The 25,484-nt window shown below is 36.4% G+C and overlaps 1 protein-coding gene across 2 annotated transcripts in view; it reads right to left on the bottom strand.

Annotated features, from left to right (window-relative positions):
* Positions 1–15,938: 15,938 nt before the first annotated feature.
* The window catches only part of kto (mediator complex subunit kohtalo), a 212,389-nt gene continuing 202,843 nt past the window's right edge, over positions 15,939–25,484 (bottom strand). For both annotated transcript variants that reach the window (XM_081769676.1, XM_081769675.1), the window contains exon 40: positions 15,939–24,828. In XM_081769676.1, coding sequence (XP_081625802.1) covers positions 24,526–24,828 — 303 coding nt within the window. In that variant the 3' untranslated portion in view covers positions 15,939–24,525. The remainder of the gene's footprint in view (positions 24,829–25,484) is intronic.

Here is a 25,484-nt window from a genome sequence, read left to right as displayed (position 1 = left end):
TACTCTTAAATAAGTTTCCTTTCTATGAATAAATCTATAGTCGTAGTTCATTTTAACAGTAATTCGTTGTTCCTCAGTTGCAGTTGCTTAACCCTTTACTGTTTTTTGTTACCATATGGTTACAACATAATCGAACTTGTCTAACGTGAACGCTAATTCAATATTCCGTTGTTGGTCATTGTTACCATATGGCTGCACCTTTCCGCTTCGTACGCTGACTCGTTCTGACACCTTGTAGTGGGTTCGGGTATCTTTATGTGGGAAAGATGTGTTGTGTTTGTTAGTAGAAGCCAGAATTCACAGAGGGTGAAGAGGAAATATTCCTGGTTGTTAGGTAAGTAACAGTAATTTTGTTTTGTTGACTTGTAGTTGTTTATAAAGCCTAATTGAAAGATTTTAAATTTAATTTTATCAATTATATCAATTTATGAGTACGTTTAGGGTTGTTAAACCTCGCGTAACCATATGGTTACATTGTTCAATGAGGGAATAAAATTATATTATTTATTGAACTGTATTCTTCGCGATTTTATGTACAAGTGTATTTACTGAATTGTTTATATTCATACATGAAAGAAATGCTTTATGTGTCTTTACTCTGTGAAATTTTCCATATTACATTTTGGTTTATCAATTTGTTTCATTAAGGCGTGTCCATTTTCATTTTCGGACTTCGTAAATCTAGTGAACTGTGATCAGGGGCGTTGTCAGTAAAGGTTTTGTTGGTATTACACCATTTCTAATAATACTTTTTTATAGGATATCGTTAAATGTAAATGTGTTTTAGGTACAATTTGTGTACCCCTTTTTCTTTTACCCAGATCTATCCTGAACGCTGATCTATGAGAAATAAATTTATAGCTTACTGACTTATTATATTTTTTTAGTTTGTTCATTTCAGAGTTCAGTTCGTCGTCGCTCAAAATGGATGGGGATGGTATCTCGGTCAATGTATTTTACGAAAAAGTCTTACGGAGCAACAGCTGTTATATCCGATTCATCGCAGTTGCCTGACATTGATTCGTCGGAATCCGATGAAGACCTAAGTTCCTCAAGATCAAGATTATGTACCTGACAGTGAGGTATGTTGAATCATTTAGCACCTATATATGTTTATGCATCTCGTAGAAGTATTCTGCTGTTGCAAATTTTCTTTGTGTTGCTGCTAAATTTTAGCATATTATATGCTTGATATTGAATATACATTTCAAAACTACTAGTATAAAGAAATTGGATAAAAACCCTTCCCTTTTTGTTTCCTACATTTTCACTATTCTTGTCCTTTGGCGTAATATCTATAACTTGCTACTGGTATTTTCAGTAAATTCTATGTAACATAATACAATTTTAAATCACGTTCTTTGAATCCAGATAATCACCAAAATCTATTTCATGTTTGAAGGTTTTACTTCATAAAAAAAACATCGAAAAATATCTGATTTAAAATAATTTTACCTTTGTTTCTTTTTTCAGAATAATAGCATTCCGAAAGGTCTTACATCTCTACCGGATGACATAACCGATTCTGATGCTGACTCTGAAGTTTCAAAGAAAAAATGCATGTTTAGTGCCTAGCCATTATCAAACGATAAAACAAACATATAGGGGCAGTGGATAAATCAAATATGCTAACTATAATTTATCGTACAATGAAAGCCAAACATTGGTACCTCAAAATCTTCGGCTACACCCTAGACTTGGCTGTAGTAAAAGCTGACTGATATGCAGGAGAGACCGTAAAATGGTTAGAGAATTACATATACGGTTGAAGGTATATCGTTCTGATATTACCTACGCACTTGCTACGTGTGGGAAACCAAAGAGAGGATGATCCTCTGTAGAATCGACAATAGAACCGCAAGGAAAGACAGGTCAACCACTGAAAACTTCGCCCGAGTGATGATACTACAACAGATAATATACCCCACTGGCCTATCCATACGTCTAAATGAAGGTGCCGGTTTAGAAATATGGTACTAGTCGAATTACGTGCATGAAATGTGATGCAATGTTGTCTTTTACTGAAATAAAAACAAAAACTGCTTTCTGGTATTCCATTCGTAGAAACTAACTATACTGCTCTAAAAATTTTATTATATGGTAAAGAAATATGTCCATAAGCACTACATTACAGTGCAAGAAAACATCCAATTCCATAACCATTATTTGTAATTTATTTAGTCCAAATAAATACACTGTCATTTTTATACTAACTTGCACGCTAAAAAGTCACCATCATTTCTTGACAAGTGGCTGTTAGTTGTAATTATATGCCCCAGATATTTGATAACATGACTATTTAGGAGCTGAAACACAAAAGTATTGTTTGTAATTGAACACGGTTTAAAATATATTCAGTATTTTGCAACTGGACTCATATCAATTTACTATCGTACTGCTCTAGTAGAAATGGTTTTTACATAACAAGCACACCATATTGACCAATGTTACCATATGGTTACAACTATGAATACAGGCATATTGTACAATGTAACCATATGGTAACAATTCATAACTGGGAGAGTTTTGGCGGGAAAATTTTCAAAATCAGTAGAGATGATATAGAGTGCCTATATATCATCCTGTACAAGTTTGAGATTTTTTGGTCAACTGTAAGTCATAGTGAACAGTAAAGGGTTAAACAAATGTTTCGCGTAACAGTGAAAAATAGATAAAATTGAAATTCGGAGTGTATTATTATTATTATTCGTGGGTTCCTGTCACCACGGCATGGCGCGTCCTCAGGTTGCGGATCGAGGAGAAGGCCTCTAGATATAGAGGTTAGCTGCGAATATACTGAATAAGCAGTCGCGGACAGACGACTAGGAGTGGTCCTCCAGCTTGGGGGTTTGGGTAAGGCTAACACCCTCATCCTGTAAAAAAAAGGTACTTGTTCAGAAACATTCACAAAAGCCTCGGACAAGGACTGATAACTTGGCACGACATCAGCAAAAGAAAATGGACATGAGATTTGGAACATGGAATATTAGAAGTCTTTATAGGGCAGGCGCGTTAAAATCTGTAACGAGTGAGTTAGAGAAATACAGGATGGACTTAGTAGGAGTTCAGGAAGTTAGGTGGGAAGGAAATGGATCTGAGAATTCCGGAAATTTTACGTTCTTTTACGGGGAAGGAAATAAAAATCACCAGTTAGGAACAGGGTTTTTCGTTCACAAACGAATATTACCAGCAATTAAACGGGTTGAATTTGTTACTGACAGACTTTCTTTTATTACTCTTAAGGGGCGGTGGTGTGATATTATTGTTTTAAATGTACATGCTCCAACTGAAGATAAGAGTGACGATATAAAAGATAGTTTTTACGAAGAAGTGGAACGGATATTTGAACAACTCCCGCGATACCATATGAAGATTCTATTAGGGGATTTCAATGCGAAGGTAGGACGAGAGGATATTTTCAAACCGATTATAGGGAACGAAAGTTTGCATAAGGAAAGTAATGACAACGGTGTTAGACTCGTGAACTTTGCAACATCCAAAAACCTAATCGTGAAGAGTACAAAATTCCCATAGCGCGACGTTCATAAATACACTTGGACATCACGAGACGGAAAAACACATAATCAAATTGATCACGTTTTAGTAGATAGAAGAAGACAATCTAGCATAATTGACGTCCGGTCGTTTAGAGGGGCTGATTGTGACACTGATCACTACCTGGTAGCAGCGATAATACGGGAGAGATTATCGTTGAATAAAGGTAATACTCAATGTCCGAAAACGGAGAGATTTAATTTAAAGAAATTAGAAGAGAGCCAGGTAAGAGAGGAATACCAGATTGAAGTTTCGAATAGATTCTCGGTTTTAGAAGACTCGGAGTGCACTAGTGTTGAGGATACTTGGATTGAAATTAGAGATAGCATTAAAAGTTCAGCAATAGAAAAATTGGGACACGCGGAAATACGTAGGAACAAACCATGGTTCGACCAAGAATGCATTAAATTAGTAGAGAAGAGAAAACAGGCAAAATTACGGTGGCTACAAAATCCGAATGAAATAACTACACAAAATTTCGCAGATATCAGGCGGGAAACTTCCAAAACTTTTAGAACAAAGAAACGGGATTTTTTGAAAGCTAAAATTAAGGAACTTGAAGATAATAGTAAAAATAAAAATATTCGGGACATGTATAAGGGGATCAGCGAATTTAAGAAAGGCTATCAACCTCGTGCTTATATATTAAAGAAATCTGACGGAACGTGTTCTCACTGATATGGATAGCCTCTTAAATAGATGGAAAGATTTCTTTGACGATTTGCTGAACACGCAGCCAAAAACTAATGTGCGTGGAGAAAAGGAGATACACACCGCAGAACCGTATATTCCAGAACCCAATCGAATAGAAGTGGAAGCCGCTATAAAGAAATTAAAGAAACACAAATCTCCGGGTGTAGATGAAATTCCGGCTGAGTTAATTTTAGCTGGAGGCGAAAAATTGTGGAACAAGATACACAAACTCATTCTCCTTATCTGGAACAAGGAAGAATTGCCACAAGAGTGGAAAGAGTCAATCATTGTTCCAATCCACAAGAAAGGCGACAAAACTGACTGTAATAATTATCGAGGCATTTCTCTTCTGTCAACATCCTATAAAATCCTTTCAAATATTCTGTTAGCAAGATTGACTCCATACGCAGATAAAATTATTGGAGATTATCAGTGCGGATTTAGACGAAATCGATCAACTATCGACCAAATATTTACCATTCGCCAAATACTCGAAAAGAAGTGGGAATACAATACCCCGGTACATCAACTATTTATTGATTTTAAAAAGGCGTACGACTCGGTTAGGAGAGAAACATTATACAACGTTCTTACAGAGCTTGGAATACCGAGAAAGCTAATTAGATTAATTAAGATATGTTTCCCAAAGTAAAGTCCGGGTAGGAAATTTTTTGTCCACATCGAAAATGGCCTGAAACAAGGAGATGCGTTGTCGCCATTATTATTTAACTTTGTGCTGGAATACGCCATAAGGAAAATCAAAGATAGCAACCAGGGCCTAGAGTTGAACGGCATTCACCAGGTTATGGCATATTCTGATGATGTAAATTTAATAGGGGATGATAGGAGAACAGTAGAAATAAATGCAGATATATTATTAAACGCTTGCAGGGACATGGGTTTAGAAGTAAATGCAGAGAAAACTAAATACATGGAAGTGCGTCGAGACCGTAATACGGCAAAGTGTGGAGGCGTTAAAATATTAAATAATAATACTTTTGATAAAGTGGATACTTTCAAATATTTAGGATCAATATTAACAGGCGAAAATCATATTCACGAAGAAATTAAATGTCGACTAAAAGCAGGGAATTCGTGTTACTATTCGGTTCAAAATCTCTTGTCGTCGCGAATTCTGTCGAGGAATTTGAAGCTTAAAATATATAAAACGATAATCATGCCTGTTGTTCTGTATGGTTGCGAAACATGGTCGCTTACTCTGAGGGAAGAACATAGACTGAAAGTATTTGAGAACAGGATCCTGAGAAGAATATTCGGACCCAAGAGGAACGAGAATGGGGAATGGCGGAAGCTTCATAACGAGGAACTACATAGTTTATACGGTTTACCCAACATTGTTAGGGTCGTCAAGTCTAAGAGGCTTAGGTGGGCAGGTCATGTAGCTAGAATGGAAGAAAGTAGAAACGCTTTCAAAGTCTTGACTGGTAGACCCATAGGAAAACGACCATTAGGAAGACCTAGGCGCAGATGGGAGGATAATATTAAGATGGATCTCGCAGAGATAGGAATACAAAGTAGAAACTGGATGCAATTAGCTAAGGATAGAAGTCAGTGGAGAGCTTTTGTGAACGCGGCACTGAACCTCCGGGTTCCATAGGCCATAGAGTTATTATTATTATTATTATTATTATTATTATTATTATTATTATTATTATATTTTCTGGAAGAGAAATTCATGGGAGGATTTTACCTACATTTGGGTGACTTATTTAGAGAGCTTCGAAATGTGGTGTTGGAGGAAGATGGAGAAGATAAAATGGACGGAAAGAGTAACAAACGAAGATGTGTTAAAACGGGTAGGAGAGAAGAGGACGCTTCTACCCACCATCCTTCGTAGAAAAGCCAATTGGATTAGGCACATCTTGCGAAGAAACTGTCTTCATACCGCCATAGAAGGAGAGCGAGGAATAGAAAAAAGAACACAACTAATCGATGATTTGGAAAATAGAAGAAAATATTAGGAGTTGCAAGAGGAAGCTGAAAATCGAGAAAGAAGGAAAAAAAAAACATTCCGAGGCCCAAACTGAAAATTAAAAATAAAAGAAAAAAATTCTCATTAGTCCCAGGACCTGCCAAAAGGCAGAATACTTAATAATAATACCCTTTTTATGAAACAGCTCGACTTTGGGTAAATGAATTTAATCGTAGCAAAACAAGCATTGAAGATGCATCATGTCCTGGAGTTCTAAAATCGTCAATGAAGTCCATGATTTGGTTTTAGCTGACAGAGGAGTAAAAGTGCACGAGTTTAAAAGAAGCCCATAAACATCACTGAGCGGGTTCACTTCATTTTACATAATCAATTGCACATGAAAAAACTGAGGTGAATGTCGCGTTTACTCATTCCAAAGCAGAGGAAAACGTCGTGTCGCTGCGCAAAAATTGGCCAAGCTTCGATTTGAACTACTTTCGCATCCTGCCTATTCATCAGATTAGCTTCCTCCGACTATCAACTATTGCTGAAACTTTCCTAGGAGGACGAAAATTTGAGTCAAATTGAAGGGGCCTTACAGGAAGTCAACTAACATTATGAAAGCCTCGAAGAAACGTATTTCCGCGAAGAAATTGCCAATCTGCAGAAACGTTGGGGCAAGTGACTTGAAATTCGAGGGCACTATGTCGAAAAATAAAGAACGTTAAAAATCTCATTGCTTTTATCAAAACATCCCCACAACTTGGTTCGGATTATTTAGTCACGGTGGTTAAAATAGAATTATGCACTAGAAACATCCAAGGAGAAGAACTGAACACACACACATTGCGATAGAACACTACTTGAACACCTTGTCTGAAGTACTGAAGAGCCTATTGTCAATCGAGTGCGGCTTGGAGAAATAATGGTTGGACTGTGACTTTCTATCTTACATATGAATCTTAACTCTTAATTGATATTTTTCTTATACAGTGAAACTCAAGTTACCCGTATTAATGAGTTCTGGACGTAATATGGATAATTGAGGAAAACGAAAAAGGTTTATTGAACAATGGCGGCTCGTGAGGAAGTCATATCAGTATCACTATAAGCAAGTGAAGAAAGCTTACCCAGTGTGTTAATTCTTGCGTACAGCTTTCTGAACCTGTGTTTCCTTAGCTTATAGAGGTACAATTTAAATTTCTACTAACATCTCTTTCTTCAAGAGCCGCCACTTTTTCTGAGATTAAAAAAAATCTCAAGTGTCTCTTGTTTAATGAAAAGGAAGGCTTGACTTGTTGAAAATAAGATAATTTTTACTAGAAACATTTTTTTAAAGTACAGAAAATTCCAATTACATACAAATTTTATCGTTCGTTTAAAATTCGCACTACAGAATGTGTTTCTAGAGGACATGCTGGTCTTAGTTTGAAGGTCGTCAGGTAGGAATAGTTGTCTGAGAATCCGGAATCCGTTGTGTGTGGATCAGTTTGTCGGCAATACTAGGACGACCCAGCAAACGTCTATTGTGCAATTAAGTGACTTCCGAGTGTGGTCGTATAGTGGAGCTACCACAGGCAAAGTAGTCGTTCCGCAGCATTGTCGCTCACTCGGCCCATGACATTGTTAATGGTCCATCGGTGGTATATAAGATACGAAGCAGAGGGTTTCTATTACAGATATGCTCTCGTGACGCTCTGATGAGTCTAGATAGAAGGTAAGATCGGAAAAGCGGTGACTGCCAGTGTAATCAGAGCCACCCACTTATTGTACTGGTGCACAAACACTAAACCATCTAGTGTTAGAAGTAGGTCTGTTTCCACGCTTCCCTAGCATCTGTTTATCACCGAGAACGTCTTCGGTGGTATTCCAAATTGAATGTAAGGCTTTGGTATTCAGTGATGAGAACACAGTATTGCACCTCGCCATGGGAGTCCCATACTTTCGTTATTCCATGGAGAGTAATAAACTATACGTCCCGTTTACCTCTAGTTTTCATTCAAGGTGACTATGACTAGGCGTCGTGCATTCCTGATATCATTAATCTTGCTCTACGACTTGATCTAGATACTTCACAGGACCCTTTTCCAGCATGATGAGGTGCGTCCTTATACTGCCAGGGCAACCCAGCGTGCTCTATTCTACATATTTTTTATTCTACCCTGGCCTCCCAAGTCTCCGGATCTAAGCCTTATCGAGCACGAAGAAGACACGGAGGGACAGCACCTGACCGCTTGCTGGACTTCCATAACAACTAAGTGCCAGCTTCGCAATATCTACAGTGACCGCTGGATACCCTACCCGAGAGATATTCAGCTATACGACCAACTACTGGCCCGAACAACTGATTGTGCGAGTTTTTTTTTTTTTTTTTTGTTATAACTCCCTCTATATCCACGGGTGCTCTTGTCCAGTATTTCATTAGGAGGAACAATTGTAATTGTGCAGAAGAATTTACTAACCGGGGATACCTTCAGTTTTTTTTTTTTCGGAAAATAATTTTGGATCTGAAATGAACAGAGGAAAAACGAACACGTAAGGGAAACTAAAACTAAATGTACCTCTGTATATCTTCAAAGAAAACTTGAAATCCATGAGTTTATTCATTTATTTATTTAATTATGGCATTTTCTTACTTCTCTTCGTAACTATGTGAGAACAGCGTTTAAAATTAAATCCAACTTGGGGTGGAATCGTAGAATAGGCTCGTATAAGATCTTAACACGTAGCATCTCTACATAACTCGAAGATAAACATGTAGAAATAAAGTAATATACAGGGTGTTTCAAAACAACACCGACGACGTTTGGGAGGTGATTCCTGACACCAAGATAAGACAACTTGAACAGTTTCAATGTTAATTTATTTCTGAGTTCTTTTTCAAGAATTTATCTTCCAAATTAAATTAATATTGCATAGAGAAAGATGGGTCTAATTACAAGTCTTAGTGCGAAGTTGAATAACTCACTGCAATTATTATCTTCTAACGATAAGACGTATTGCAATTCAAACTCTGTACTGCAGACGTGTAGTGTAGTAAATTCATCACAGAATAGATTAATCAGGAACTAGTTATTTATATTCAAAGGTATAGCGAGATAAGGTTAATTTAAAATGTTAAGCTGTTCTGAAAATGAATAATTCCTTGAAGGAATTATCTAGTAAACATGTACTTACCTTTCATTAACACCAGTGCTGTATAGAAATAAACATAAAACTTCTATAAAATCCTGGCGCAACAGCCCTAGAAGGGCCAGTGCTGACCACCTGGCTTTTGGCACACATATTTTTGGGATATGTGGTCAAGTCAAGTCTGATGTGACAATATGAGCGCACGATGTTTGTTTCCTTATTCACATCCAACATTTAACTGGATTCATGTATCATACGGTCTCAGTGTTGAAACATTTTGAATTCCAAATTGTCAGTGTATTTCGTAAGGAGCGGTAATAGACTGAAATAGTGTGACGTCACATTCTTTTCGTTGCTATGGTGATCGCAATTTTATTTTCTATACAAACACAAGCGGGGACTGAGAAATAACGCAAAAATGGTTATGTGTTATGTACCTGATTGTAAACATTATAGCGATAGGGACGCTTGTAATTTTTCTTTACATTTCCCATAAATGAAGCAGGAAAAAGGAGATGGAAAAAACAATTAGGTAATATTTAGTTTCATAGAGAGAGAAAATTATAGGCCTATATTGACAAGTATTAAAATGAAATCAGCGTAAGTTTACATTCTGTATGAAATGCTCTTTTTCATATCGCACTTTTATTTTTTTCATTTTGATATTTACAATATCTATCAAAGTGTATCCCCCTTATTCACTGTAAGTTTAAATTTTTCTTTCGGTGGTATTGACATTATATACAGTATTCCAAGCACGAAGAATTACTGTTGTAACAAGTTTTTAAAAATTTGTGCAGAACCACTCTCGGCTAGTTGTTTCTTGTTCCACCAACTTCATTTCGTCCTCAAAATATTTGAAAATTCTAAATAATTTCACAGCCATTGTTCGTATGCACATGAAACTACACAGCACCTCATACTTCAAATCACGTATGTGTAGAAAACAAAATGGCGGTCACCATGGTAAAGGGGAGGAAATGACGTAATCACTATTTCAGTCTATATTCAAAATACTCGAGAGATGAATATTCAAACGTTGTCCAAAAACAAATTAGATATATATTCCGAGGATAATTCGTGCAATATACAGGGTGATTCAAACGGAAAATTTTGAAAATTGTGTTAGCAACAATGGGTGTTTGGTAACACTACTAACGTACGCCAGCCTGTCAACGACACACTGCCATTTAGTTATCATGAATGCTTAGAAAAAGTTTCGATATTAGGCACAAGACATTGCTATGGAGCTACACCAAGGGCGCCAATTTCTCTGTAACTGGGGGGGGGGGGCATTCAAATGCAGAAGGCATATATGAGGATTTTACGACAAATTGAATGCAAATTATGCCAAATATTGTATATTCATAAATAAAATGAGGAGACCCACATGAGCTTCGGGGGGCCCGGGCTCCCTCGGCCCTCAGGATTGGCGCCCTTGAGCTACACCAGCATCCATTGCCCAGTAACAAAGATATTCTGTGATGTGTTGTCATCATACGGTGCGATGGGCCCTTATTTTTTATTGAGGACGAGAATGGCCATGTGATTACAGTCATATCGAATCGTTACTTCGCCATGATTAAACCTTTGTTGTGCAACAACTACCGAGATTTCCACACATTATTGACAGCCTGGTTGCAGCAAGATGGATCAACGTCCCACACAACACGACTGTACGCAAATTGTTTGGGGAACGTGTAATTTCGAAAAATGGTAACATTCAATGGCCTCCCAGATCCTATGATTTGTCAGCTTGTGATTTCTTTCTATGGAGTCATTTAAAGGCAAAGCGTTTCTTAGGCGATCTGCTACACAATGGAAGAATTGAAAGCCAAAATCCGAGAAGCAATTGCCGAAATTCCAGTTGAGATGTTACGTCAAACCATGAACAATGTAACGAAGAGAATGCAGGAATGTTTGCGTAGAGAAGTTCACCTGCAACATGTTATCTTCAAAAAATAAATTGTACTGTATATATTATAAAATGGCATTATTTTTACTGTTAAATGAGTTTTCATGAAATTATTTCATTTTCAAAATTTCCCGTTTTTTAAATTATCCTATATAGCCCTATATACAAATGGTGATCAGAAAATGGAAACACCTGTAGTTGGCAACATGTCAGATGTATGGGTTGGCAGTGGTGTTGTGGCGTCCACAGCGCCGGACCGCTGGTGGTGGTGTGTTAGGTCGGTCTCCATACTACGTCAGGCGCAGTGGAACAGCAGTGTCCAGAGGCTGCAGCAGACGGAGGTAGTGTAAAATGGGAGACACCTCAGATTTTCAAAGAGGGCAAATTGCTGGTGCGCGGTTATGTGGAGTGAGTGTGACGGCAGTGGCTACTGTGTTAGTTGTGTCGCGTGGGACAGTGTCGAAGGTGACGACGGCCTACACAACACACGGGAAAACCACATCGGCGAAGCGGAACAGTGGGCGGAAGAAAATCATGAGTGACAGGTCACGCCGGGTATTAAAGCGCATTGTCACGCAGAACCGTCGTGCCACTACGGAGCAAGTGACGGAGGAACTCAATCAGCACCTCCCCCACCCTGTTTCGACAATCACAGTCCCCCGCGAATTACATGACATGAACTTACGGGGTCGTGTTGCACGGGCCAAACCGCTCATCAGGGACCATAACGCTTTCGCATGCCGCAAATGGTACCGCGACCGTGCAACTTGGATCGTTGAGGACTGGAAACGTGTGATATGGTCGGATGAATCATCCTTCACCCTATTCCCAACCACGGGCCGTGTTTATGTGTGGAGAACGCCCAAAGAAGCTTACGATCTGCAGTGTCTCCGCCCAACTGTGAAACATGGCGGCGGCTCGGTGATGCTGTGGGCCGCAATATCATGGTTTTCATTGGGTCCTGTGGTCACACTTAGCGGACGAATCACTGCCAACGATTATGTCGCAATTTTAGGAGACCACTTGCATCCTATGTTCCGGATGTTGTTTCCGGACAATGACACATCTTCCAGAATCATAATGCACCCATTCATACATCTGGCGTTGTTGCAGCGTGGTTTGAGGAACATCGGGATGAAGTTCAACACCTCCCCTGGCCCGCCCAATCCCCAGATCTCAACATAATTGAACATTTGTGGTCCGTCTTGGAAACACGACTCCGGCGACGATTTCCACCTCCATCCTCTCTCACAGAACTGGCCGATGCAATGCACGAGGAATGGTGTAAAATTCCACTTGCTACCATTCACGACCTCTATGCCTTCATCCCACGTCGCATCAAGGCTGTTCTGAAGGCGAAAGGTGGCCCGACACCATATTAATCTGGTAAGTTGCAATTTCGTACAGGTGTTTCCATTTTTCTGATCACCATCTGTATATATATAATTTGTTGTAGAAAGCATTTAATTTTCCTCTTCAGAAACATGCTCCCAATAATTACAGAAGCAACATACGAAAAAACTGCACGAATTATACTCTGATTTTTTATTTAGTTTGATTTTGGTCAGAGTTTCGAACTCAATCACTTGATTTTGATTAATTTGTTGCAAATCTTGTTTCTCTCTCTCTACTAAAATACATTGGAAAGATAGGAGGGACGGGTGCTTCCTATTGGTAATCATCTTTTCTTTTAAATGAATATGCCTAGTCTAGCCATACATATTTTGCAAAGAAAAAAACATTATGTATTCCAGATGTTTTAAATGAATATGCCTGGTCTAGCCATAAATATTTTACAAAGAAAAAAGAACTCAATATCAGCAATAAGAGAAAAGGGAATCTAATATGCATATAATATTGTGAAGCACACATGGTCTGATAACAGTTTGCACCAATCATATTTCAAAATGTCCGCCGTTAGCACGCACTGTCTCCAGGGGAATTCACGCCACTGCAGCCAGTAAAGAGTGCTTCAAACTGGACACTGGAATAACGCTTCTTGCAGGCAATATTCTCAAGCACTGTCCATAGTTTGTAACCCAGGGGATTAAGGTCAGCGCTGCTAGACAGCCAGTCTTCAGAGGATATGATGTTAGGCACATTGTGCGCTAGCCACTCGTGCATTGATTTTGCCTTGTGATGAGCAGAAGGCGAGTCGTGCTGGAAAATCCATGTGGGTGTTCTGAAGAGGTTGGGGTCAAGTCCTTACTGTCGGCTCCAGCACAGTGTTTCGGCACACCCAGGCACTAGTTTTCACTCCTTTCTCACAAAACACAAGACATGTGGTGCCAGCATAGCTCACTCACTACTACATCATGACGGATGCGGGATGATGGGCTCTCTAGATTTTCGGAACTTTGTCCCTGGCTTCCTGAGCTGATGACGCATACACCTTATCATTTTGGCGATTGAAACTTTTTCATACTAAACAACAACTCATCAGTGAACAGAATCTGTCTGTGCTGATTTTGCGCGTACCGCTGAAGCAGGCATTTACATTAACGCTTTCTTTGTTCCATCAGACACAGCGTCAGGAAGTGTCCCGTTGACCGTCAGTAGGCTCGGATACTAAAATCGTCTCTGAGTAGCCTGGACATCGTTCACTTGGAGATGTTCATCTCACGGGCAATCACTGTCTGCTTCCGTACTGGATTTCCCTTTACACAGAATACGGCGGGTGGGGTAGGACTTCCCATTTCAACGTTTCCAAGTGTGTTTTGACCGACTTTGCGACATGGGATTGAACATTGTCATGCTGCACAATCACTTTATCGTGTCTCTCGTTGTATTGCGGTCATTTTTCTTTCAATGCTCGGCTTAAACACATTACTTGCTTTCGATACAGATCACTTGTGATTGTTTCAGTCGGTTTCAGCAGCTCATAATATACTACGCCGAGCTGGTCCCACCAAATACAGAGCATGACCTTGGAACTGTGAATATTCGGTTTAACCGTCGACGTGGAAGCAAGGCCGGGAAGTTCCCATGATTCTCTGCGCTTGGGATTATCTTAATGAAGCCATTTTTCGTCCCCAGTCACAATGCGATGCAGAAATTCCTTCCGTCTTTGACTTTCAAAGAGCTGTTCACAAGCAAACAAACGCCGTTTAACATCCCTCTGTTTCAACTCGTACGACACCCAATTTCCTTGTTTCTGAATCATTCCTATGGCTCTGAGACGTTTTGAAATGGATCACTCCTAATGAACATACCAATTCTTTTTGCATTTGGCACGAGTCTTTAAGAAGTAATGCCTCCAATTCTGCATCTGAAAACCTCTCTTCCACTGCCATGCCGGTCTTCGATGTCAAAATCACCGTTCTTGAAGCATTGAAACCACTCAAGACACGGTCTTTCACTAAAGCGATCTCGTCATGCATATTTGAGAACATTCGATAGCCTCCACTGCAGATTTCTTTTATTGAAGCAGAAAATTAAAACCTCCCGCAAATGACTAGAATTTGGCTCGCAAACTGACATTTTCAATCGGGAATAAATTTACAATGCGGACACAAATCGACTGTTTCGATGGAGTTATGTTCGACAAATGCCCAAACTTCTTGTATGGTGTATTTCCACCACCACTTACCACTAGAACTATCTACTGGAAAACGGCAGAAGCAAAATTGTACACTTAATAAAGAGATATGATTGTAAAATTCATGAGGATTCATTCTAAACCAACCAAACAAGGGATTTATTCAAGTTGTATGAATGTAAATAAATAGTGCGTAAACTATGACAATTTTAAAGGAATTTGCCCGGTTCATCCGGAAGACAAAAAATCTTAAGATAACGGCAAATGAAGAAGGATATTCCGTTAGCGTATGATGTTCGGAGTAATCAGCAAGTACCACATGAGCCACCACCAAGTTTAGTGAGGATTGTAGAGGGACGAAAATTTAGGAATCGAATTCGCTGATGGAGGCGATTTTTAAGCTGGAAGTGGTAGAAATAACCGTTTCCGGTTTTCACATTGATTACTATGCGGTAATAGATAGCGAGAAGCGGTTTTCTTAAATCGAATAAGCGTTCTAAGAATATATTCCATCTCCACTCTAATCTCTACTGAAACCAAATCCGGTTTCAATATTGAGAAAATATGACGCAATACAAACCAGACTCCTTTATGTAGCGTACACGTGACACTGTTACTTGTTTTTAAAAACATTTTATTCAAGTCCATTCAGTTTTGTGTACCCTATTTTCTTGCTCAATTGTCATAGGAAATTTCCTTTTTCCTTGTGTTTATTTTACACAACACTCAACCTCAAAATTCTGCTAAAGGTGTAATTTTTGAAATAGAATAAAATACAAATAAAACAATTTGTTAAAATTCAGAATAAAACATTTATATTTAAAAATATATACAATAAGTGATAAGAAATGGGGATCATATTTTGCACTATTGTTCTCACCTGTAAACAAACACTTTCACACGCACTTAAAGTGAGACTACATTCATATGTAATATAACACATGATTATCACACATGCATACTGCCTCACGAAAACCACTATCTTCGTAGACGTATAAATAAAATAAAGACATAATATAGATTATAATTTCAATTGAACGCCACATAAACTACTTCTCTAAGAAATGAAAACCTGAGATATATATATATGGCCAATAAAGGCCAAAGATACGTTGCCCTGTATACGTAGATCAAAAAGTGTCTTCCTTCTCGTATAAGTGATTATAAATATGTTTTTTCTTTTCTTTAAATTTATTAGCCGTTTCGTAAATTAAAGAATACCGTTTTCTTTGCAATAGCATTAATACAGGAAAATCTGGAGCAAGGAAAACGCTTTTTGTCGTGACGTTACCATTTGATGACAATTCTAGTTCCAGTTATACACCACATAGGAAGAAAACTGCCGTCATATTTTGTAGAAAAGATTCTTTGGTTCGAATAAAATAGAAAAGAAGAGAGCACCGAAAAAAAATTAAGTTTGAAGTGTAAAATGTAATAAATTATAGTTTCCATCACATTTAATATTGATAATTATCACAACGACAATTTTCAAAAAAGTGGCTTTTTATTTTTAGTTTGCAAATAACATTATCCTGCAATTCGCCTCGCATCAACCGGTGATCCTCAATATGTGAATGCGTGAAATAACGAAAGAGCAGTAAAGGGATACAGAGAGTAGTAGAGTTACTGTAAAAATTGTGCAATATAGACTAAGGGGCATTGTGACAAATACAATTTAATGTATTCTCATCTTAAATCAAACGCAAGACAATATGTACTAACGCTTATATGGTGCTCGACCAAAGAAGGTATTGTAACGTTGCTGACTTATTAAACGAAGTGAAATCTTTGTTTCACGTTCCACGGTTATGGCGTGTAGGCTGAAGGAGATGGTGATGATGAGAATAAATGAAATGGTGGAATAAAGAAAATAGGAGGAAACAGGAGAACCTACGCATGGGTGCTTATCCACCACGAAGCTCACTTGTCGCGAGCTGAGATCGAACTAGCGACCTCACTCAATAGAGGAATGCTCTACCACTGAACCACAGCGGCAACCCTGTATACAGTAAACTAAGGATCTTGACATGTAAATACAAAGTTATTTTAACTGTTTTTTTTTTTTAAATAATACTATAAATACTTGACAAGCGTACACAAAATATAATCAAATGAAGTGTGTACGATAGAAGAGTAATCTTAAAATTTTAACCCGTTCATTTCTGTTCAGTGTTTTTTTTTTTTTTTTTTTTTTTTTTTTTTTTTTTTTTTTTTTTTTAATAAATTACATAAAATTACAGAAAGAAAGAAATACTTAAAGATCATAATTCAAACATAAGGTTACACTGATTTTCGGATTTGACCAAAGAATCTCTCTCAACAGAACTTTGGGCAATAATTTCTTCCCCTATTATATTTCGAAGCGAAATTAGTTAATCCAAATATACTGTACTATATATTAATACAATATAATACAAATTCACATTCAGGAATTGACAGATCATTTGTACAATTTTCTAGAGTAATTAGACCGTTGAACCAAAAAGTAAATGTAGCAACTTTGAACATCTGCTATCTAGATCAATTCATTTTTCCGTTCCTTTCAAGTCAGCATCCATAAAGACTTCAATATCGCATAGAATTTATTATTACAAGAGTTGTAAGTTACCGATAGAAGTATTAACTGAAGAATAATTAATTGACAATTATCGATCATAACTGGTTAAAAAAAAAATAATTGGAATTCCAAAGGACAAGTTTGAACTACGAGGAGTGTCCAATAAATTATCTACCTAGACAGGAACGGAGCATAATGACACTTGACACGCACGCCAAGAACAATGTGGAGAACCCCGTTGCGCAATTTGAGGTCAGTCGGCGTAATGCAGTGGCCGTGAGCAAAATGTGTTACGGCATGTAGCGAATGTCTGTGGGACGGCCCAGAAGGTTCAGGCTGCCATTGCTGACTGTGGTTTTCAAGTGTTGAATCATCCTCCCTACAGTTCGAACATGGCCCCTAGTGACTATTTCCTTTTCCGTGACCTGAAGAAACAGTTGCGGGGATACCGTTTCTCGTCGGACAACGAGGTCCAACAGGCTGTTTCCCAGTCATTTGGCCATGACAAAGATTATTTTTTCCTCTGGGATTTCTTCGCTGCTTGCAAAGTGACGACGGTGCATAACCTCTTTGGGAACTACATTGAAAAACAATAAAGACCAGTGAGCTTATCTGCATTTCTTCCAGTCTAGGCAAATAAATTACTGGACGCTCCTCGTATATAACAATCTCATGAAAATTAAGGCGATTAATTACACAGAAACAAATATACCATGTTAACTATTTGGTTGGTTTATAGTTCAACGATTCTTTCAGCACCCATGCTATATGGGTCGTGGATCTATATCTTAACGTAAATTCGAATTACGTAAGCTCCCAATGGGAATCGAACAGATCTCATAACCACGCGAAGGAAGTGTTTTCTATCAACGTCAATTTATAAGTAATCAAACTTAACGGCGAAAACTTTACGGATTAATTTTTTAGCAAGATTATTTCAGAAATATATAAGTAAGTTATTGCAGATTTTTGTTAATGACGAAAATTCACAAATTAATCAAAGGGAAACTAACAAAGTAATTTTGAAAAGTCATACTCGTTAAAGAGCGAATAATTGAGAAGCAGAACTTCCTAATTATTACTAAAATTATGCAAAGAATTACGATACATTTAGAAGAGTTTCAAAAGTTTTATATTTTATTTTGATTTTTGTTTTCATCCTAGAAATTGTGCGTATGATTATACAGTGAAACCTTAGCATAAGAAATTTCGTATTCAGAAGAAATCCATCTTTTTAACGGTTTTTTTTTTAATAGTCACGAGAAGTCCTAAATAGAGTAATTTCACCTGAATTAAACTGACACCTGAGTATAACGAAAGTAAAATGAGTCATAGGGGTCTGTTAAAGATAATTCACACTACTTTTTCGTCCTTCTAAAGCAGCAGAGACATCAAGAAATAATCTTCAAGGAGTAAATGAAACGGCAAAACAGAAATATTTGGATGCCACACCGAGATAAAGCAAACTCAGTAAAATCTTGCTCTCTCGTATCATAATTCCTGTACTAAAGTGAAACTCCTTAACCGAAGAAAACTTACATCATTATCTTAATGAATCTCTTAGCTGTACAATATTAATTACTGAGGCATAGTACTGAAATATAACTCTAGGATGGATGCTCGTATCATTTTTTGCTTATTCAATGTAATTTTTATAAGATTATAATTTCTGATGTTATTTTAATTCGACGCCATGTTGAAACGAACGGAACATGTGTTTTTTAAATACAAAATAAATTCATTTAACCTTTAAGATCAAGTGAACGTTATAAATGCATTTGTATTCATATGTAAATCAAAAAATACTTTTTTTTCTTATTGATTTTTTTTAAAAAAAAGTGCAATGAAGAAAACTGATATACCTTACATACAAAGCTGTTCCATACATCCAAACAAAACATAAATTTGACGCTAACATAAAGCATTCAGTTTTGAAGTTATATCTGTATCATTTATTCCTGCCTTTAAAGTTTTGGAATAAAACATCAAATCAATAAGATACCAGATTTGCTTTGTGTGTGTGTGTGTTTTTTTTTTTTTTTTTTTTTAAATATATATATCACACTAAATTAATGGAAAAGATTAATACTCTGGAATTTCTCATCTTAGTTTCAAGTGGTACAATTATTTAAATACTTTTTTTTTTTTTTTTTTTAATACTAGTTTTTACATCTTTTGACTTCATGTAAATTATCCAAATATGAATGCAAGCAGAACGTTGACTTTTGCAAATCAAATACTGTAAGTGTAAACGAACACGTTTGTTACTAATAAAATTAAAACAAATCTTATTGAAATATCAAACTGTACTTCTACAATTGGATGAAATTTGTTTCTAATACTTAATTATGGAATAAGAATTCACTACAACTAATCAACGGTATCAACTGCTTCAGTTCTCCATGTCGTTTAAGGGAACACGAACAAACTTTCAATTCATTTTATTTTAAGGGTTTAATTTGTGAAAACATATTACGGTCAGAATTATAATAATAAAATACATTATACAGCTATAACCTTTATAAAATTCTTAAATCATATACTGATTCATGGCCACTTGTCATTTAACTAATATTTACACGTATTTAATTAATTCGTAGGTACTTTTCCGTCCTGTTTTACTCAAAACATCACGTGATATGTTGCTGTACAAACCATGAATCGAGATAATTTAGGGCCGAATACCAGCTTCTTAAGTAAAAATTTACCATGTCTTGAAAAAGCGCGTAATTTTAAAAGGATGAAACATTAAGATTACTACGATGTGTAGGGCAAAATTAATTAAATGGACTTCGCTGTTAAGCCAACCAGTCGGGATTTTAAATTGCAGGATATATGGTCAGCATATTGCTAGTCTCATTGCTTTAATAACTGGAGATCGCTACTTCTTTCATTAAAGTAGTTCTCCAATTGCTGGGAAACCGTTGCAATACCAATACTGCACTGCAGAATCCCAATACTCACCCATTTAAGTAATGATAAAAGCCTACAACATTGGTATTGACATGCCTGTTATACAAGACAAAATAAGTTAAACAAACAACGTATAGTGTGGATGATACTTTAGGTCTGATTATTACAAAATATTCGGCAATTTCCCTCGTACTAAAAAACACAGCACGTACTAGTGCTCGACTTCACTGATAAATAACTATAAATAATCTTTTTGGTTTGTGACATTGTTCTTTTTCTTACTTGCATTCACACTTAAACAATTCACTAATAATGTGAAAGGCAGCAAAATTCTTATTATGGACTTTATCTTCTGAACGAAACTGTTAATTAAAAGTCAGCAACTTTGCATGACAAAATCTCCCGGACGCCAAATTAAGAGGAAGAGACGGTGGGTACTGTCGCCTGACCTAAACCCCATAAACTTTTGCCTTGTCATTTTTTTTTTTTTTTTTTTTTTTTTGAACGCTTTGGGATTTAATCATGGCAACAAATAATTTACATCTCTTAACAGCTATTGAGGATAATTTAAAGAAATCCGACGAAACGTTTGAGGAAACAGTGATAAGAATAGTGGAAAACATTAGAACTACAGTGCGGAAGATAACATTTTCTTCACTGGCGGAGATAAGGTTCTTGTTATTGAAAACTAATAATAATTAAATATGTCCGTTACTATTAATAGTAATTTAGTTTACGAGAAAAGGCAGAAATTTGTATCAACGTAAGTGTTAAAACACGTCTAGTACATGAATAATGCTTAACAGTTCTATTCTGGAATTATTCTTTTACCATATCAAACTGGAAGATTAATTTCAAACAACATAAATTCATCTGTTTTAACAGTATTAGGAAATAATCTGAAAATGGAATGTAACCCAATTTATAGAGATTTTGAAATAGCACATTTACATATTCACAAGTTACCCACGGAAGGAACATTCGGTTGCATATTTTATACGTGCAAGGAATGTACTGCATATTACTTAAATCTACAATGATGTCACTTAAACACGTATTGTTGCATAATTTCTATACATAAAGGAACACATTACTTTAGAATCTTTAAATATATTTATATTTAACTTGAATATATATATACTTTGATATGAAATTGGATATACCATAAGAATTCATTTTCTTTTTTGGACACTACTTTGGCATACCCCAGCAAATATTAATGTTGTTGATATTAACACAACCTATCGCCAATTACCTGATATATATATATATATATATATATATATATATATATATATATATATATATATATAGATAGATATAGATATATATATATATATATATATATATATATATAGATATAGATATATTTCTTATACATGTATGGAAGCAGAATTTGAACAGCTTTTAATAAATTACTGGGATTCTTCTCCACCAGGGACTAATTAACCGTTACATTGTAATTTTGTCACATTTAGAATATAAATTACATTTAACACTTTCTATCAAATTATGCTATTATTTTAATGCACAACATATATTATGAGGAAACCGAACAATCAAAGTTCATACTTCTCGTCGAAAACAGGCAAACCAATAAATTGCACATGCGACATTTGTAACAACTATGATTACAGGCATAGATAAAAGGTCACTTTATTTTTGTTGACTTATCGCCAGAAATATTATTATTTTATTTACGATAATTTTATTTCCAGAGCAACTATTTTTTTAAAATAAACATTTCAAAAAGAAAAATTAACAGCATTCTGTCAGTAAGGTATTTTTTGTTAGTTAATATATAAAATCTTGATTACAAACAATAGACCAATAGAATGACCAGTGGATAAATTCAATGTGAATATTCACCAAGGATCAATCTGGCAACGAATTTTTGAGAGCTTTACGGTCGAGAACTTCAACTATAATGCTGTGTAATTATTATTTACTTCTAGCTTCCTCGGTCTTGTGTCCAACTCGCTGTACTATTTGTATAAGTTTTGGATGCTTCTAATTTTCACATGTAAAGTGCTGTCCTGTTACTGGCATGTAATTAATTCGCTAAAAAATAACTATTAAATTGATTAGTTATACATTTTGTTATTTTTTAATTTAATTAAAACTGAAAGGAGTTAAGTTTTAATGACATAATCGTTAATGAATTAAAAAATAAATCGTTAATTCATTAGTTTCGGAATTTTATCCAATTTCCGTTATTATTATTATTATTATTAGTAGTAGTAGTAGTAGTAGTGTAGTAGTTAGTAGTAGTTGTTGAATTTATCCACCACAAGTCCACTTGGCGCAAGCTAGATCGAACCAGGGACCCCGCTCACCAGAGTTGAAAGCTCTACATTGAGCCATCTTGGCCCTCTTTAACAGAAGGAACCAACAGGTATACCAATAAAAATCACAAGACCGAGGCGGCTAGAATGCAAAATAGATTTTTTTACATTCTGTTTTTAAAAAGATATTTGTGGCTATTAGGGATGTAAGCATACAGTACCGGTCAAAAGTTTAAGACCATCTCGGATTTGAGTGAACCTCTACCGTGGATCTTCTACTTGGCGCACTAACTTCGAAGCCGTGTATCACTTCGAAAGTATAAAAGTATAAAATTTGCGGACAGTTGGATTGCAGTCTAAGAGATACTGCAGGTTGCCTAATTATATATCTTGAAATGGACATCAAAGAAGTATTTTATACAAACAAAGGACTGAAAGATGAGACAGTACTTTGGTTTTGTTTGAAAAATATACGCGTAGGGAGACAATGCAGTGACAAATTTGAAAGGATAAGTTGTAAAGTTCTGTAGTTCTTTCTAGCTTGTTGATTGTTAACGTTTCAAACGCCAGAAGTAGCTATATTTTGAAAAGTGTTTACAACATCCTGTATATACCCTTGTGTGTTCATATTGCCACTCAACGGAAGCGCAGTGCTCGTTATTGCCAATCCAATGAGCGACAACTGGTGATACAAAACTTACGAGATTCCACACTAGTGTCATCTAAATCCGAGGTAGTCTTAAACTTTTGATCGGTACTGTACTTTTTTGCTCCCCACGAGATCCCAAATATGCATATATATTATCCATGAATTATTAATATAAATTTACATATCCTTAAGAAAAAAACTGAAAAACCATTTCAGTGTTCTAAGGGAATCGAATCACGATTTTGAATTCTTTTTTTCTTTTGGACTACTCTGAAGAATTCACTGGTTAGATTTCTTTTGAAAATGACCATGTCTGATACCTTACTAACATGATTATGTGTACACAAGTCCGAAAAAAAAGTTTTATTAAAATTAACATTAGTGAGAATTTTTCATACAAGGTAATTATTCACAAGATGAATTCTTACAACTTTTAATCAAGAAAATAAAATTAATTAAAAAAGAATTGAAAAAATAATCCATTTCAATTCCATGTCATTATACAGCAGATATCTTGATTCAGAAGAGAAGTATGACGCATTTTGTCCTTTTTCACGATGTTACAATTACCAATAATAGAATTGTAGTTTCATTAACTTCTTCAGCCATGTGTTATCTCTTACCTTAATTATAACTGAACTCGTTCAATTATGTAGAAAAAGCAACGCAAAAATGATACTTCATTGCATACTTCACTGCTCACTTAACGTACAAACCTGGACAGCCGCAATGTGTGTCCACGGCATTGCATTCAAGGATTCAGCAGCAAAAGACCAACGAAAGTATAAACACCTATTTATACAGAATAACACCAAAAAAATATGGAATAATTTTAGTTGCTTCCACTACACTATGAATATCGCGTGATGATATAACTTAACACCACTGGTTACACTTTTATTTTTTATTTATTAATATATTTTTTTAACAATGTCTAGTCGAGTATTGAATGGACAATTTCGGGGCGGTATAATTAACGTTGACGATTCGTTTTAATTCCACCTTCCAACGGGAAAGCCATACATTGTACTCAAATCAATTACTAAGCTCCATATTCACAAAAGAATGTACCTGATAAATATGTATATACAATTTTTGTAATATTTTTACACTTTCACAGATTTTCTTAAAACACTTTAAGCTTTTGTTCCACTCTGACCTGCTTTAAATTGCTGAAAAGCACACAAACATGACATATAAATATCTATTCTATACATATATAGTTACTGATGACCATGAAGCATAAGGAAACGCTATAAAAACATCTCTCGAAGGACGAACATTGGCCCAACGTTGATTTTCCGTTGGCCATCTATTGGCCCGACATTGATAATCTCTTGTTTTCAATTTGTTCATTAATACGGCGGTGGTTGTTGATGATACGGATTGTGTTGTTGCGCCATTTGTTGATGCGACATTTGTCCTTGTCCTCCCGGTGGTAAACTTCTTTGTAACTGTGCAACCAATGTGGGTGGTGGCTGCTGACTCGGCTGTTGTTGTTGTTGCTGTTGCTGCTGTTGTTGCATTACCATCATCTGTTGTCGCATCCTCACCTGCTGGAACTGCTGCTGAGTCTGCATTTGTTGTTGCATTGGTCTTCCATACGGTGACTGTTGTTGGTTCATGGGACCAAGAGTACTCATTGTAACATTCGGTGCCTGAAAATTAAAGCATTATTATAACGTAAGAACGAGAACCCCACTCGAAACGTTAAATACACGAGGGTGGGTCAATAAGTATCATGCAAAGATATTATACAGATCTGGGACGTAAAAATTGAAAGAGAAGTACTTTTAAATTAAATGAAATGAAATCTTTCAGTTTAACGTCTCACGATTAGGACCTTTAGGCGAAGGGAGATGATTAAAAAATTGTTGGAATGAGAAAGTGGGAGGAAATGGGAGTACCCCGAGAAAACCCACGGACACGATGTTGTCCACCATAAAGATGCCTGGCCGGGAATCGAACCAGCGACCCCACGCACCAGAAGTAAGCACTCTACTACTGGGAAACTGTGCCCCCCCTTCCTTCCAAAAGTACTTTACAGTTCACATTGTAGTTCGGAGTTGTTCGCAAGAAATGCCTCTATCCGCAGAGTGTGAACTAATGAGTAAAGATGGCAAGATGGCGTACGTTACAGTCATCTGCTTGTGAAGAGCAGTGAGGTATAATTCATTTCTTTCGGGCAAAAAGACTCAATCCAAGTTAAATTCATGCGAAAATGGTGTGCCTGTATAAGAAAGATTGTATGGGCAGTAGCAACACTCCAGTTTGTGCCAATTCTTTGAAAAGGATCATATAAACCTTGTGGGTT

The sequence above is a fragment of the Thermobia domestica genome, chromosome 8, assembly GCF_964235325.1.
Source record: "Thermobia domestica chromosome 8, izTheDome1.hap1.1, whole genome shotgun sequence".
Taxonomy (NCBI): Eukaryota; Metazoa; Arthropoda; class Insecta; order Zygentoma; family Lepismatidae; genus Thermobia; species Thermobia domestica.
This window is presented reverse-complemented; position numbering and strand designations above follow the sequence as displayed.